Here is a 15,544-nt window from a genome sequence, read left to right as displayed (position 1 = left end):
AATATATCTGCCATTGCTCGGGAGCTCCTCCTCTCGAGCACTTTTGTCTATTTTATCTCTGTGCCTGCCTTGTCACAAAAAGACCAGGCCTCCTCCAGATTGCACTAGTCCCCCCGCCCCGCTCCCCTACATAAATCTAGTCATTTTGATATGAAGTTCTCTGCGAACACATCAAGGGTTTGATTAAATGGGAAATATTATATATTTGTAATGTTTAGCCCATTTTACGACTAGACATAAGCCCGCAGGGGGGGTGGGGACTAAAATACGAGAATGCTTTCAGTGCAAGGTCAACTTTACACTTTTTAAAAAGATGAGTATGCCCCATATTGATGGCACCATTTCTATGTAAATGACAGTTTGAACCATCTTCAGAGACATGTACGATAGTGTTCACATGAGTATTTTGTGGAGGGGGGGGCTTGTGGTGATAACAAAATGGCGTTATGAAGACCCTGTGTTAATTGTTACGTTATATGTACAACAGAAAAGTGATGTCTATACTCTGCCCCCCCCTGCCCCCTTGCCTATTAAACGTCACCCCCCCCCCCTCCCATTTTGATGAATAGAAAACAGTCCCCCCCCCCCCCCCCCCCCCCGAATCTCCCGTTCGATTGACATTTTCCAGAAAACAAATAGGTCTGTGAACTGCTATAGATTTCAATTTTCCGGAGAAGTTAGCTTTCCATAGTATTACCAACTTGCAAATATTATATACTCAATATATTGTGGTTAACAGGAGGAAAAAAAATAATAAACGTGGAGAGACTAATGCATGATAATGTGCTGTTGAAAAAGGTGTCCGAGTACCAATTTTGTTTTGTTTTTGATTTATTTTTTAAAACATTTATTTTCTGCATTTGTTATCTGAAATACTTGTGCAGAATTAAATGAATGGAGTTTGTGCAACACAATTTGACTCCAACACGCTTGGATTTGTTGATGCAAAGCATCACTCCCATCGGCGGTGTTACTTCCACGTGTGGGCGCCGGGCGTGGGAAGGAAGTGGTATTTTTTGGGGCGGGGGGGGGGGGGGGGGGGGTTTAACATGTTGATTCACATTGTTTCCTATGTAGTGTGCTATGAAAAAGACGCTTTGGAGGACTTTGTAAATTAACAAAGAGTAGCATCATTTATGATATTACTCACTGTTAGGTGTCATGTTGATGTTGAAACTTTCCTATTTGAAGAAGAAAAAATCCACATGAAGTTGTCTGCAAAAATGCCTGCATTAACTCCATTAAAAAAAACAAAACGTTTTCCATCCCTGTGGACTCGGCACGGAATAATCCTTTGAATTTGAAACAGGGTTTTAAGATGCTTAACTGTGGTTCTAGATGTAGATGTATTTGTTTTGCATCAGACTCCTCCTGAGGTCATCACCGCCGTGCAGCGTCAAATTTGGATTCCATTTGGGCCTCTAGTTAAAAGGAAGGGTTAGTTTACTTCCAACACCTGTGTATTGTTTACATTTGAAATAGTACATAACTTCACTCTGGAGGGAAAAGGTGTAGTTTTGGACTCCCCTTGCCATTAAATGTGTGCTTTGTTGGGGTATTTATTTTTTCTTCCCCCATTTCCTCTGCAAAAGTGTCGTCAACGGGCCGTCTTTCGAACACCTCGTCCACGTGGAACAGAACCAGCCCCACTCACCATGACATCTTTAGTAAGTAAGAGGGAGGCCTCTTACTTTTTTCATGTGTTATGGCAAATCGCTCATTTCTCGTTTTCAATTAGAATTTCCTGAAATCAACTGAAAATCCTGGTTGATTTTTCATGATTTGATAAGAGTAAATTCCATATTTGAAAGATATATTTTGCTATTCACTATTCCAAACCACTCTTGGTTTTCATGGCACTTAGGAATAAAAAAATATAATATTCACACCTCTCCAGGCTTGTGGGTGTGACCTGATGCCGGAGACAACCTCACTTGAAAAAAATCCCCAATAACACAACCAAACAACTGTTTTCATCGCACTTGAGCTAAAACTATATATAATAATTATTTATTACACCTCTCTGGGCTTAGGGGTGCGGATGTGTGACCTGATGCTGGAGAGTGGGAGCTCGTCTCCCCATCCCCCCCTTCCCCGATCAGATAAGAGTAATGGAAGGGACTGAAAAGACCTCTGTCCCTGATGGGGCCGCGGCGGAATGGATGTGCTCCCCGAGGTGTACCTCTGGTATCACCGCGCCCGTGGACACGGATTTATAGGCCATTAAAAAGCCGCGCTGAGATGTACCTCTTAAAAAATGGCGTGTTTATCCTGTCGAGAAATCCAAGTGTCATTGTTCTGTGAGTTAAGTTCAAATAAGGTTTTAATGCCATAGTAAACCTAAACCGATCTTTACAAACAGCTTGGATTTTAAACCAAAAATAAACAAAACAAAAAAAAACCTTAATAGATTAAATAATACAAAAGAAAAAAGAGAACTTTGTTTTTCTTTTTTTTCTTTTTTTTTTACTTACACTGTACACACACAACGGTGCTCTTATACCTATCTAACAGGGCGAGAAGGTCGAAACAAGGTCAAGCAAGCAGAGAAAACAAACAACGAAAATCAAAGATAGGTATACATTCGGCCAGGTTTACAAAAACAGAACCTAATCTATAATCATCGATGGATATGACACATCTTTGAGATATCACTACTGTAACAAACACAGAAATCAAGCTAAACAGTTTTGAAAAGGAAAAATGTAACTGACATCATTTACTCAGAAGCTATAAAGATACACGTTTAGTTATTATTTTTATTATTATTTTTCAAAGTATCAGGACTTGCACGTATAACACACTTTGCATTGCACAAAGGATCAGAAGTCAACAAAGATTCAACTGAGATACAGGCATTTCTCTTTGCAGCCTCCTGCTGTGTGTGTGTGTGTGTGTGTGTGTGTGTGTGTGTGTGTGTGCGTGTGTGAAACCTGACGGAGCATTTACAGATGTGGAGGATAGAGAAGGTAGCGACAGCCAATTAGAAAAAAACCAAAACGCTCATTTCTTCCCCCTGATGAATGACAGTATTTGGTCAACACTGCTCACGGTGTCTACATGTGTAGGTAAGATTGTAACAGAAGTATTTAGAATCAGGCTTAACCTCAACCCCAACCCAATACATGCGATGCTCATATTTCAGTCTAGGTGCCATTGTCTTAACAAAAAGTCAAATAATTTCACGGCTGCCATTACTTTGATGCGTGACATACAGTATGTACACTTTTGAGAAATCTGTCCCCTTTCTTATTATGCATTTCTGAGCCTTTTTTAAAATGATTATTTTTTCAATTTTGTTATAACTTTTTTGTCGTCGTTCATCCTCGGCATTGAGTAAATGAATTTTCCCAGCCCTAATTAAAGCCTATTAAATACAGGCGATGTCGGGGCCGGTGGCGAGACCATGACAAAGTGCTGTTAATTGTCTGCCAGACTCGCTAAATCCACCTGCCGCGCCATTATCGCTTCCGCACACCTCTCCTGACACATTAATCCACTGTTGGCTCTCTCGGGGCAGACCGGTGCCTCGAGACGGCGTCGCGGGAAAGCAGACGTCGGCAATTTTCCGATTAATTCTGCGTTTGCGTCATTTGAACATTTTTTTTTTCCCCCGATGAGTTCGGTAACAAACCCACCAAATTAGTAAGGCAAACAATGCCGCTTCCAGGTCACATGTGAATGGGCGATGAAAGGGTATTTTGGTACCTAACCGGCATTGATCTGGAGATGAACCACCTACAGTTATTGGAATAGTTTGATTTTATTATTGATTATTATTATTGTGCCAAGGCCGTATTGATGGGTAGAACACATCGAAAAAACTGCCATGGATACTTCAACACAGCGAAGGATTTTGTTCTTGTACTAAAGGAAAAGGACACTGTCTCCATATTAAAGACCTTAAACATAGTTTTCACCAAATGAAACTGAATGTACTGCAGCAAAAGCAGAACTAAAGCCGACTTTACACCCAATCTGACAAACGACAACAATCCGGGAGCGCATTCGTTCCTATGGGGAGTCGGCTTACACGCGTGAAAAGCTGTGACACGTTAACATTTTTGAACTCATGCGACACGTTTCGGTCCGGCACTACGAACGCAAATTACATCAGTCAAATTTTTTTTTATTGGAACTGGGATTTAAGCGAAGTAAATAACTTACGTATAATAAATAAGAACATTATTCATGTTGACGTTGGATGTCACCTTATTCATTATCAATTCTCATTCATGGAAAATGGTAAACGTCCATCCGAACAAACTACTCGCTGTTGTACTGGGAAAAAAAAACGGGCTCTCCCATTTTTCCTATGATATTTTGCGATGCGAAACCCAGACATAGTTCACCGATGACCACTAGGGCGGAGGACCCGACTGACGGATGCGTTTTCGGATTCGGTGTGAATCAGGTTTAAGGAACATGTCTCTGTGTATATTTGAATGTATGAGCCGGGAGCAGGAGCAGACGCTGGACGTGGGGCCATGCTTCCCCCAGAGGGAAAAATCCAAAGTTATGTGAACTGGACTGAATGTTTGCCTATGGTCTGGCCTGGTAGACAACATCTGGACAAGACACTAATTACTGGTGGATAACAGATAGAGGCATATGTGCATTTGTGATGAGGAGCAGATTCGGAAAACAAACAAAACAACCACACAACCAAACCAAAAGTCGTACTCCCAAATCAAACACTTAATAATCCACATCCATGGACACCTCACCAGGCTTCGATGGCCGTCCTATATGCCCGTGTACAATATATACAAAATGTTTTGAATAAATACACAAATTGCCTTGAGTTTAAACCTAAGTCGCACCTCCAATTGTCTCGGCTATCGTCCAGGGATAGGATTAGATAAGAGATTGATTTGGGATTTACATTTTTGTGTAAATGAATGGGAGAACTGGATAGAATGATGCACATGCTACACACACACACACACACACACACACACACCCTCCGGATCAACCTGTGGAGGAGTAGGGCGTGTCGCTGTGGTAGTTGTAGTCGGGGCATACCTTCTGCACCAGTTTATAGTCAACACTGTAAAAGGCTATGTAGATGCATATGACTTTGAAAGGTTTGGAGCACAGCCAGGACACGTGGCTCTGGGTCTGCTCCTGGTAGCACACCTTGGACGGGTCGAAGCTGCACAGCGCAGTCTTCTTGTTGCGGTCCGTCTTCTCGTACTCGATGCGACAGTTGAAGGACTTGGTGTCTTTGGTCTCCAGCGTGGACTGCTGGGCCACCTCGAACTCCACCACCTTGGAGGGCGGCACCAGGCTCACCGACACGTTGCCCAGGCCCGTGGAGTTGTGGCGGAAGTACACGCTGAAGGTGCCGTTGCCGTGGTCCACAATCTTCCCCGTGATCAGGAGGTTGAGCTTGACGGTCTTGATGTTGGAGTGGAAGTCCCCCCAGCCGAACATCTTTTTGAATTTTCCGGTCTTGACGATGGGCCTGCGCTTAGTTCTGGCCTGCGCCCCCTGAACATCTGTCTGGTTAGATAACCAGTCCCAGAAGTCCTCCATGTTCTCTAAATATGTCATTTCCCTCATGTCTCCCTTCAGTCCCGAGGAGCCCCTCGCAAACAAGCGTAGGGGGTTCAGGATCCGCGGACTGGCCCCCGTGGGAGAGAACTTCTGTTCATGCTCGCTCTCCCCCCATTCGATGAGCTCCGTCGCCGCACTGCGTGCTTTCCTGCATGTGACCTTTGGAGAGAAAAAAGAAACAGACACGGCACAAAAGTTCAGTGACATGGAAAAATGTACGAGTACAAAACATGCAGCAGTAGTTTGTGATTGTCTGTAGAAAGCGCTTGTGTTTCCAGCTTGATTTTAGAGCTAACTCAGCACAGTATGGCATCAGTGTGTTGACTATTGGTGACGAGAAGAGTGTGAGACGGTTGTCCTGAACACCGGTGGTTCAAAACAAATATGGCAATGAGGTAATATCACATATTATACATCACATGGAAGCCGTTGATCGATGTTGTAGAAGATGACAATCGTATCCCAAACGAATCCATTTTCTAATGTCGGTTATACAGACGACTGGTAAATATTGGCTTGATTGATTACAAAATCCTCGTAGAGCCTTTTAGGTTAATTAACCTTAATACAGCCGGATATGGATCATATCCATACGGTTTGAGAGAGTTGTGGATGCCCGGTCAGGTCAAGTGGTTGTGCGAAAATCCTTAGGACTTAATAGGCCAACCCGTCTCAGATTGGCTATTCTTAGACGCTGCACGCATATGAACTTTGGCTTCTGAAGGTTTCCAGCGACATCGCAGCCGTCCAAAGTGGTGAAGTATGAGCTGGCTGAGCTAATCCAGACACATCCTGCACTGAACTGTGAACCCTCCTTGTACCTCAAAGCCCTTTTGGCTTCAGGAGTAATTCCTGGTCCGCTCCAGATAAAGCTTTAATAATTCATGGCGATGAGCTTAGCTAGTTTCATTAGTAATTAGTTGTGCTGGCTTTCCCTGAGGCCCAGTTATAGGGATCACTGGGAGAAGCAGCTGCTGTTTGAGACCGCGCAGAGCCGCTGCACACCACTTCCGGACGCATTAGAATTTAGCAGCCGAGCTCGACTCAGACACGCGCGTACAAGGCCTCACCAAAACTCCGCTCCCATCCGGCGCGATTTGTTTTTGCGGCTGCATTACGCCACCTCCGCATCCGCCGGCCTATCCATTTGTCAAAAGAAAGAGCGATACGCGCCCCGTGGACGAATATTAAGTTATTAAAACACCACCGCTAACGACGTGCACCACTTTACAGCTCATGAACGGAGGTTCCCTTTCCACGACTGTCGCTAATGACCCAGACAGCGGTAACACTGTAGCAAGCAAGTCTTAATGGCCTGGCACTTTGAGCGGAATGTAGAAATCAATGCGTCTCCTTCGGACAATGAGCCGGACCCATCCATCAGCCCTGACGACTCTTAATTAAGACGATTCCTCTGCGTAAACACAGACGAACGAGGGAACACCGTAATAATGTGGCCGCTCTTTAAGCTCATCAAATTCCTCGACATTCAATCAACCATTCTCGGCGACGGCAGGTGCCGGCACGCGTGGGCCCTCCGGGGCCGCCGGCGTATCTTGTTTAGGCCCCGTTTCTTTTTTTTGATCCCTCCACCACGTTACAAACAAGGCGGGGACGCCGAGGCGAAGGAGTTTCGCAGTCTTCACGGCGCTTGCTGGAGAGCTCTGCAACCCGCCCCCCGCCGCCCGCCTGTTTCCACGCTGCTCCCACAGCATCAGCGTGGGAAACAATATGTATACTTGTTTTTTTCCCTTTCAGTGTAAACCTCAGGTGAGTTTTGTGCGCAGTGCGATGACAATGGAAATGAGAGGGGAGTTGAGTTGAGTTGATGAGCAACTGGGGGAAATTGCTGTGACAACAAAGAAGGGTGGTGGTGCGGGGGGGGGGGGGGGGGGGGGTCACGGTGGGTTGGGGGGAGGCTGGTATCTCATACTTAAATGCCCCTGAGAGAGATGAGGCACCGGGAACTTAAAAGCTTGCACTGACACACTCTCCCCTGTCCCCACCCACCCCTTAACTCTGTGTATTACACACACACACACACACACACACACACACACACACACACACACACACATAAGACAAAAACCTTGTTCATTTCAGCGAAAGTGGGCTGTCTCAGAAAACAGACTAAAGCAGTAAGAGGTTTTTTCTTTTCTTTTTCTTTTTTTTTTTACACAACAAACCCCGGCTGTGGAAAAGCAGGCAAGGTCTGATGAAGGAGAAACCACAAAAGCTTAATTAAGATCGCCTAATCGGAGCCTCCGTGCTGGAGGCATTCCGGGGCAACTTGAAACAAGACGTTATTATGATAATAACTTCAGACTCGCGAAGCCGGAAAAAAATAAAAATGAACACGCCAGACCTCATTCCGACAGAACAATAAGGCGGGAGGGGAGTGGCGGCAAACATCAGGGGTTTCTCTCTGTGTGTTATTTGGTGTCTTTCTGTGACAAAGAAGAAAGGTGGCATCGCCCTCACGCCACAAAAAAGTACAAAATATTTATATAGAATTTTCCGCTTTTGTGGAACCAGTCACCCAGTGTTTGGAATTGGGACACACCGTTTTTTGGAAACAGCTAACCCTAAAGCCTAAACCCTAAACCCTAAACCCTAAACCGTAACCATAAATAAGAGAGTGGTTAAAATCACTCTCGCTCTGAAGCATCACTCCAACTGCCAATGAGCTCAATAAGCTGCGTGTAAAAGGCGCGCGCACACGCGTGTGATTTAATAACACGTCAGTCGGTAATATCTCACGGTGATCGGACTCGCTCCCTGACAGTGGGGCCGATAGCGGTCAGCTAGCGACGTCGGGCTGGACATTTATCTGTAATGTGCGTTAGAGAGCTGACCGCCCGCTTGTCCCGTGGGTAGACATATCTTTTAGAAGCCTGACATAAAGGTAATTGCCACGGTGACCAGAAGCAGCCTCTAGAAAGTTATTAAGAATCCGGGGCGACATCTGGCCGCTGTATCATCCGCTCCAGATGCCGTAAAAAGAGAGAAAAAAATGCGCGATGGGGTGGGGGAGGTGGGGGTGTGGATGGAGGGGGGCGTTGACGCGCCACACCTGTGTGATGGGTTCTGGCCCACGGGCTACGCTGCAGTCTTGTTCGGATGGGGGCGATGGCATCTCTCTCTCTCTCTCTCTCTCTCTCTCTCTCTCTCTCTCTCTCTCTCTCTCTCTCACACCGTGGCACCTTTTTACGACACAAAGCTCCATATTAATAGTTCCGGTTGCTTCAGTGTTTTCAGATGGCTAGATATTTTTTTTATGTGTTTCCAGCACATAAGGTTCTGGAGATGTGTTCCAGGGAAAATTGGCCTTCGGACATCTTTCTCACAATAAACAAAATGGGCAATTAACCTGCTCATCAGTGCGTGCGGAGTGGCCCTGGCGACACGCTCCGCCGTTCTTCATGGATTATCTGTGCAAATTGACCCCACTTTGGTGGCGCAATTCATTTCTCCCCTAATTTCCTGTGTCCGAAGCTTCATTAACTTGATCCTTTTCGATGTAGAAAAAATCTGCATGTGGCGCACAAATTAGGCCGGGTTTACCACTGGCTGGTAATCCTCCACCACGACCGGCGAACGACTGCCAGATTGTTGGACCGCACACTTCATGGGCACTGGCGCTATGCCGCTGGTTGTGGCAGACCTGATCGAACTCCAGCTTTTTTTGCAAAAAAACAACCACCCCAGCCGGGTCATTAAAGGGATACTCCAGTTTTTGGGGAAAATTAGCTTTTTCGTCCCTCCTTCCCAGATTTGATGTGTCCGGTAATGAGAAAACGACGGCTGCACACTAACTGTGTTAGCTCAATGCAAGGCTACAGGAGGGATAATCGAGCCGGGCTCCTGTGAAATTAGGGAAATACACCTCCCAGCGTTTGAAAAGCTGAGTAACTTAGGCGATACATCTTGCGTTTTCAGGCAGCTTAAAAACAGAAACATAACAAACAGATCTTGGTTGTTTTAAACTTTGAACTACATTGTGAACTATTTCCGACACAACCATTTATCCATCCGCTGGAAATTTCCCCAAAATCTGGCCTTTCCCTTTAACACGCCCCCTTCCAATCTCTAATGGGACGGGGTACGTCATTTGTAATGATTCACACAAAGAGACGATTTCAGAAGAGGCCCCCACCCCCACTCCCACCGCCGCCCCTCCCTCCCCGTGCTGCCTCTGGGCCCCCGGAGTCAACGCTCATCACCCGAAGGATAGATTGCCAGCTCTGTTCTGACTGTTGGAACAGCCTCACGCTCCAAAGCCATCACTCCTAATCAAGAGGCCGTCCACAGAAACACATGGCAGGTGTTTCAGCACCCCAAAGAGGATCACAACAGCAAATCCATACTGGTGGTGGTGGTGGTGGTGGGGGGCGTCTTACCAATCACGATGGGTTCTGGTGGCTGAGAAGTGTGTGTGTGTGTGCGTGCGTGTGTGTGTGTGTGCACGCGCGCGTGTGTGTGTGTGCATGAAAGTGAAACAGGCAAAATGCATGGCCTGCTTAGACCTTAATACGGTTAAAGTCTCCTGCTCCAGGTGCTATCCATCTTAACGGGCATCGATTTGGTGGATTAGGGCGTTGTTAAAGTATTTAAGCTGCTGGATGTAAATGCCAATCAAACATTCAGAGCAGTCAGCATCAAGTCATGTGACATGTAGAAAATTGTGAAACTGAACAATGTCTTAATGTCCTTCCAAAATTGTCCAGTTTTTCGTGGAAAATCTGGCCACATTTACCTTATGTTTCCCGTATTTACTTTTAAATAAATACAAAACATAATAATACTAATGAAACAAGATCCAAAGTATTTGTATCAAGCATTGTTTTTTCATTATTTATTATTGTGGCGCAGCTAAACTTAAAGGATACTGTATGTTGACTATTTTCAAACGCAGGCCTAAAATTACACTTAAATGCAAACTTTAAAGCCTTAAAAAAAAATTAAAAACAGGTAAATCTCCTTTTCAAGTTCACGTAATAACACCGTCGTATATATGCTATACCCAAAAAATTGTTGAAGTTTGTGTATTTTATCAGGTTTTCCAGGGTTTTCTTGACTTCTTTGCACCCCCTGCAAATCGGGTGTTTTAGCTACCTCCACGCTAACGAAAGAGACTAAGAAAGGGAACTAGGAAGTTGCTCAACTTCCTACTGACACCCGATTGTATCCTACTTTGGATGTACTACAGCAATTGCAAAAAGTTGTTTTAAATAAAATGTAAAATAACTGTTCACTCAAAAAAAACATTGCGAACCAATGATGGGAGCCAGCATTTTAATAAAATAAAAAAAAATTCAGACCTATCTTTTAATGACAATATGAAGAGCAGACCACATCTTAAAAGATGAAACCTCCTACAATTTAGATAAAAAATGCTGCTCACAATTCTTCAAATACTAAAAGATATAATTATAAATACATTTTTGAATATTTTTTAATTATAAATAATATAATACAAACAAATATAAATATATATATATTTTTAAATAAAAATAATATATGTATTTTTAATGTATTGTATTGAAATGCATTTATTATTTAGTTAAAAGTAATAAATACATGAATTGAAGTGATTTGAAAAAAATTCCATTTAGCAATTTGTTTTCATTTGTCAACGACATATCGTTGTTATTTCACTGCTGCTAAATGTATTTATATACGTCCAACAATCTCCATCTCCCACAAACTTGCCGAGGATGTGTTAATGACGACCCCCCCCCCCTCTCCCCCCACACACACACACACACACACTCCGCATCCCAAGCGGCAGCTCAGCTTGGAGAGGAGGGAAAAGAGGGGGAGGAGGAGGAGGAGAGGGGAGGGGGGTTACCCAGGAGCTGTGGCGTGAGAGCCTTCAGGTAATCTGGGATACTTGTGTTATCTCAGCACCTGCCAAATCTTGACAGCGGCAAAGCCCGAACACTTCACTTCCAGGCAGGTGTTGCCTTTCAACGCATCATCACTTTCATAATCCCCTTACATGGTCATAGCAGCCGACTCCCGCTCTCCCTCCTGACACCTGCACACACACCTCTTTAGGCCTGATAGCCGGGGGATTGGAGGGGGATAATGCTATGAGATGCCCCGGACTCAAGTCATTACCGTTTCCTTGACCCATGTGGTACACCAAAGAAAAAAAGTTTCAAAGTGGAAAAAATAATTCTCATTCAAACTTGTGGAAATGCTCATTTCTACTTGGTTTAAGGAAATTAAAGTTTTGCGCTTATCTTTTCCTTCGCAAGACAAGTAAAGCACGTCAACGTCATGCTTTCAGCTGTCGCGGGATGCCAGAGTTGCAGCAACACCCGAAGCTACTTTACATGAAAACACCTTTTTTTTCTGTCACGGCACAATTTTCCCAGATAAATAATAAAAAGATAATACATAATCCCACGGCGACACCACAACCCTAACCGTCATTTCACAAACTGAAAATAATGAACTCTCATTCTCCGTTCATCAGAAGTCGCTCACTGCGCATTAAACCAAATGAATCCGACAAACAAAGAGTCGGAAAAATTGAACGACCCGTTTCGCTTGGTGACTCCTCAAAAACCGAATCTCAAACAAGAGACGAACCTTTCACCACGACCAACAGTCGTCGCTTGCACAGTTGAAATTGTTTTGATGAACGCAGAGTTGCTCATCTGGATGCAACGGACGGATTCAATGAATGAGTACGGCCTTGCAACTTTGATCTTGCAACGCAAAAGAAAATTTCCATTATTTATGCGGCGCAGCGGTTGAAAAACAGCCGCTCTAAGGAGCCGCTGGATCTGACAGAGCAAATGTTTCTGTTCTGCTCCGCGCGGCTTTGCACTTAAATAATGATTTCTGAGAAATAACCCTTCGTTGAAGACGAAACAAGAGAGTGACAATTCATTCCCCCAACAACCACCGCCGCCGCTTCCACCCATCCACCCCTCCTTTCGTCTGGTGTCTCTGAAGACAGGTACTTCAGAGGAAATATGCAAAGACAGTGGGGAGCTGACAACACTTTGTTAGGGCTGAAAATGACAGCGCTAAAAGAGAGGCTTCAAAGCCCCGAGGCAGAAGAAGAAGAAGGAGATGAAGAGGGGAAAAAAAACAAAACGTATCAAAAGGAGAGATTTCCAGCACGTATTCTCAGGCTGTCACATCTTGTCTTGTACAGCAACACTGGTTTAATTTAAAAAAAAAAAGGTCAATCCCTTTACAAAGCTCGGACGCATGTCGGTGTTTGTCTTTCTTTTCATTTTTACCCAGAACACCGGGTGGAAATGATGTCACAGGGGCGTTGGAAGCCTCACCTGCATTCACATAAACAGCTCTGATGCAAAAATGAGCTCTGCCTCATTTAATGAGGTTCACACATCTTCTTGTTGTAAAGAGTTTGAATATATATATATATATATATATATACATATATGTATATATATATATATATATATATATATATATATATATATATATATATATATATATATATATATATATATACATATATGTATATATATATATGTATATATACCGATCAGCCACAACATTAAAACCACCGACAGGTAATGATCATCTCATTCCAGTGGGATGTATTAGGCAGCAAGTGAACAGTCAATTCCAGATGTGTTGGAAGCAGTAAAAAGGGGAAAGCATAAGGATCTGAGCGACGTTGACAAGGACCAAATTGTGATGGCTCGAGGAATGGGTCAGAGCATCTCCAAAACGGCAGGTCTTGTGGGGTGTTCCCGGTATGCGGACAGCGACAGGGTCATGGGCGCCCAAGGCTCAGTGATGCACGTGGGGTGCGAAGGCTAACCCCTCTGGTCCCATCCCACAAAAGAGCTACTGGAGCACAAATTGCTGTAAAGGAGTCGCTAAACAGCCGGTGCGGCGGCTCTGTGGCAGACGCCGAGCCCGATCTGATCCTAGGGAGAGGTAACGGCGCTGCCATGGGAGCCTGTGTACGCCTCGGCACAACTGTATGTCGGCCACATAAATGCAAAGCTCGTGGGCCCAGAGGGGGAAATATCTACAACGTTGCAATAAAACGAGATGGGGTCCACCTACCTACCTACCTACCTCAAGATCTACCTACTCGAGCGCGACCGCTCGGCGCTGTTGGCTTTTTAAAAGAAGCCAGTGTAGGGCATATCTCGTTGAGAATAATTGCATTCTCGCTGCGGGCATCGATATCCCATCCAAGGGTAGGGGAGTAGATTATCAGGGGTCACTGTCGATAGACGCGGCGGCGGCGAAATGTCTATCCATCAACGGAGCCCCTCTTTCTCCTCGCTGGTGCAGCAGAAGACTATCAATGGATTTACTGCCAGCACGCGTCACACACACACACACACACACACAGACACACACACACACACACAATTATTAATTCGACGCTTGATGCGGTGGCGCGTCGATACGGTCTGCGTGGTAGCCATTGCTCGAAGCTCCTTCGCTGAGATTCCTCCTACAGAAATGGCGACCTTTTGGTTCAGAGGAGCGAGGGTCGACGCGGAGGCCGAGGAGCGCAAATGTCACGGACAATATTGTTTATGAGGGATTACCCGGTCCGGTCGGAGGAGTCGGGGGGGGGGGGGGGGTGCTGAAGAAGATTGCGGCCCCAATATGAAGTGCAGATACGCATCTGCGCTGTGTAAGCTCCCAAATTATTCCTGGAAGCCTCCGCCGCCGCGTCTCCAAAGGAGCGGCCCGCGCGGTTAATCCATGTTTAATCACTTTCAAAAAGAACATTCTACTGGTCTGCTCGGCCAGGACTCTACTTTCACTCAAATGTAGGGTTTCTCTCTCTCTCTCTCTCTCTCTCTCTCTCTCGCTCCCCTTTCGCTCGCCCCACTCGACGTCTGGCGGGTTTTCGAATATGTAATTTCCGCCCTCACCCCCCCCCCCCCCCCCTTTCTTTCCAAGGCCATTCCTGGGAGCGGTTGATCTGAAGACCAGGCTACATACAGCAGCACTGATGTGAAGAACATAAACAGTTTTTTTTTTCTTTATTGTCCATACAGGGGGGGGGGGGGGTGAACAGAGGATGGGCCGGGCGGGCGACGGGCGGCTGGGGGGAGGGTTCTGAAAGAGACGAGGACCTTATCACAGCCCAGCAGCTCTGTAATTCGCCGCCATGATAAAGTGGCGGAGCGGAAAACCTTACAAGGCTGGCACAATCCAAAGACGGATTAGGTTTTTCTGACATAAGCTTCCTGAAAAACTAATCAATCAGCCCATGCAGTATTATCAGAAGCGTGAGATTAAAGAGCAGCTCCTAATCCACCGACCGCCCCCCTCCCCAACCCCCCACCTCCACCCAGCCACTGTACATTTTATTACACTTTCCGCTGTTAGTTGCCTTTAAATATTCAACAAATAAATATTAAAATCAAACCTAATTGAGTGTGGGGGGAGAGAGGCGGGGGGCCGGGGTAAAAGGTCCGTAGAGAGGGAGTTTATGTAGAATTGATGTTTTTTTATGAAAACAGGAATAAAGCTGCTGTCCTTGCCGGAGAATTTGAATGAGCCATGTTGTTGCGGTGAATTATTATTTTTTTTACCAGCGGGGGGGAACAAAGCATCTTGTGTATTTTCATAATGATGTCGGAATTGGGGGGGAAAAAAAAACGCATCCGACTGAGGGGATTGCAACTTTTTATTTCTGTCCAATTTTATGTTGAGAGTTTTTGCCGGGGAGCACCGCTAAATCAACAGGCGCGGAAATAAATTGGTAATTAAGTAAGTAAAGAAAGAAGGAAAGAAAGAAAGAAGGAAAGAAAGAAAGGGAGTTCAACGCTGAAATAAACACTAAATCCATTTCCCGAGCAATGACTTGTAATCCCTCAAATCAGCGCCGTGTTCACGTCACAGGGCTGAACTCCTGCTGATTCGGGACCGGAGACCCCCGCTTACTTAATTCCGCGCCCGATACTTTGTTGCCTCGACATGTCACGCCCTTCCGGCTTTGATTATGGCCCCGCTC

The 15,544-nt window shown here is 45.2% G+C and overlaps 1 protein-coding gene across 2 annotated transcripts in view; it reads right to left on the bottom strand.

Moving 5' to 3' along the window:
• Positions 1–2,514: 2,514 nt before the first annotated feature.
• The window catches only part of nxph2a (neurexophilin 2a), a 17,405-nt gene continuing 4,375 nt past the window's right edge, over positions 2,515–15,544 (bottom strand). For both annotated transcript variants that reach the window (XM_080019095.1, XM_080019094.1), the window contains exon 3: positions 2,515–5,718. In XM_080019095.1, the coding sequence (XP_079875221.1) occupies positions 4,972–5,718 (747 nt within the window). In that variant the 3' untranslated portion in view covers positions 2,515–4,971. The remainder of the gene's footprint in view (positions 5,719–15,544) is intronic.

This window comes from Zeus faber (genome assembly GCF_960531495.2).
Source record: "Zeus faber genome assembly, chromosome: 18".
Taxonomy (NCBI): Eukaryota; Metazoa; Chordata; class Actinopteri; order Zeiformes; family Zeidae; genus Zeus; species Zeus faber.
This window is presented reverse-complemented; position numbering and strand designations above follow the sequence as displayed.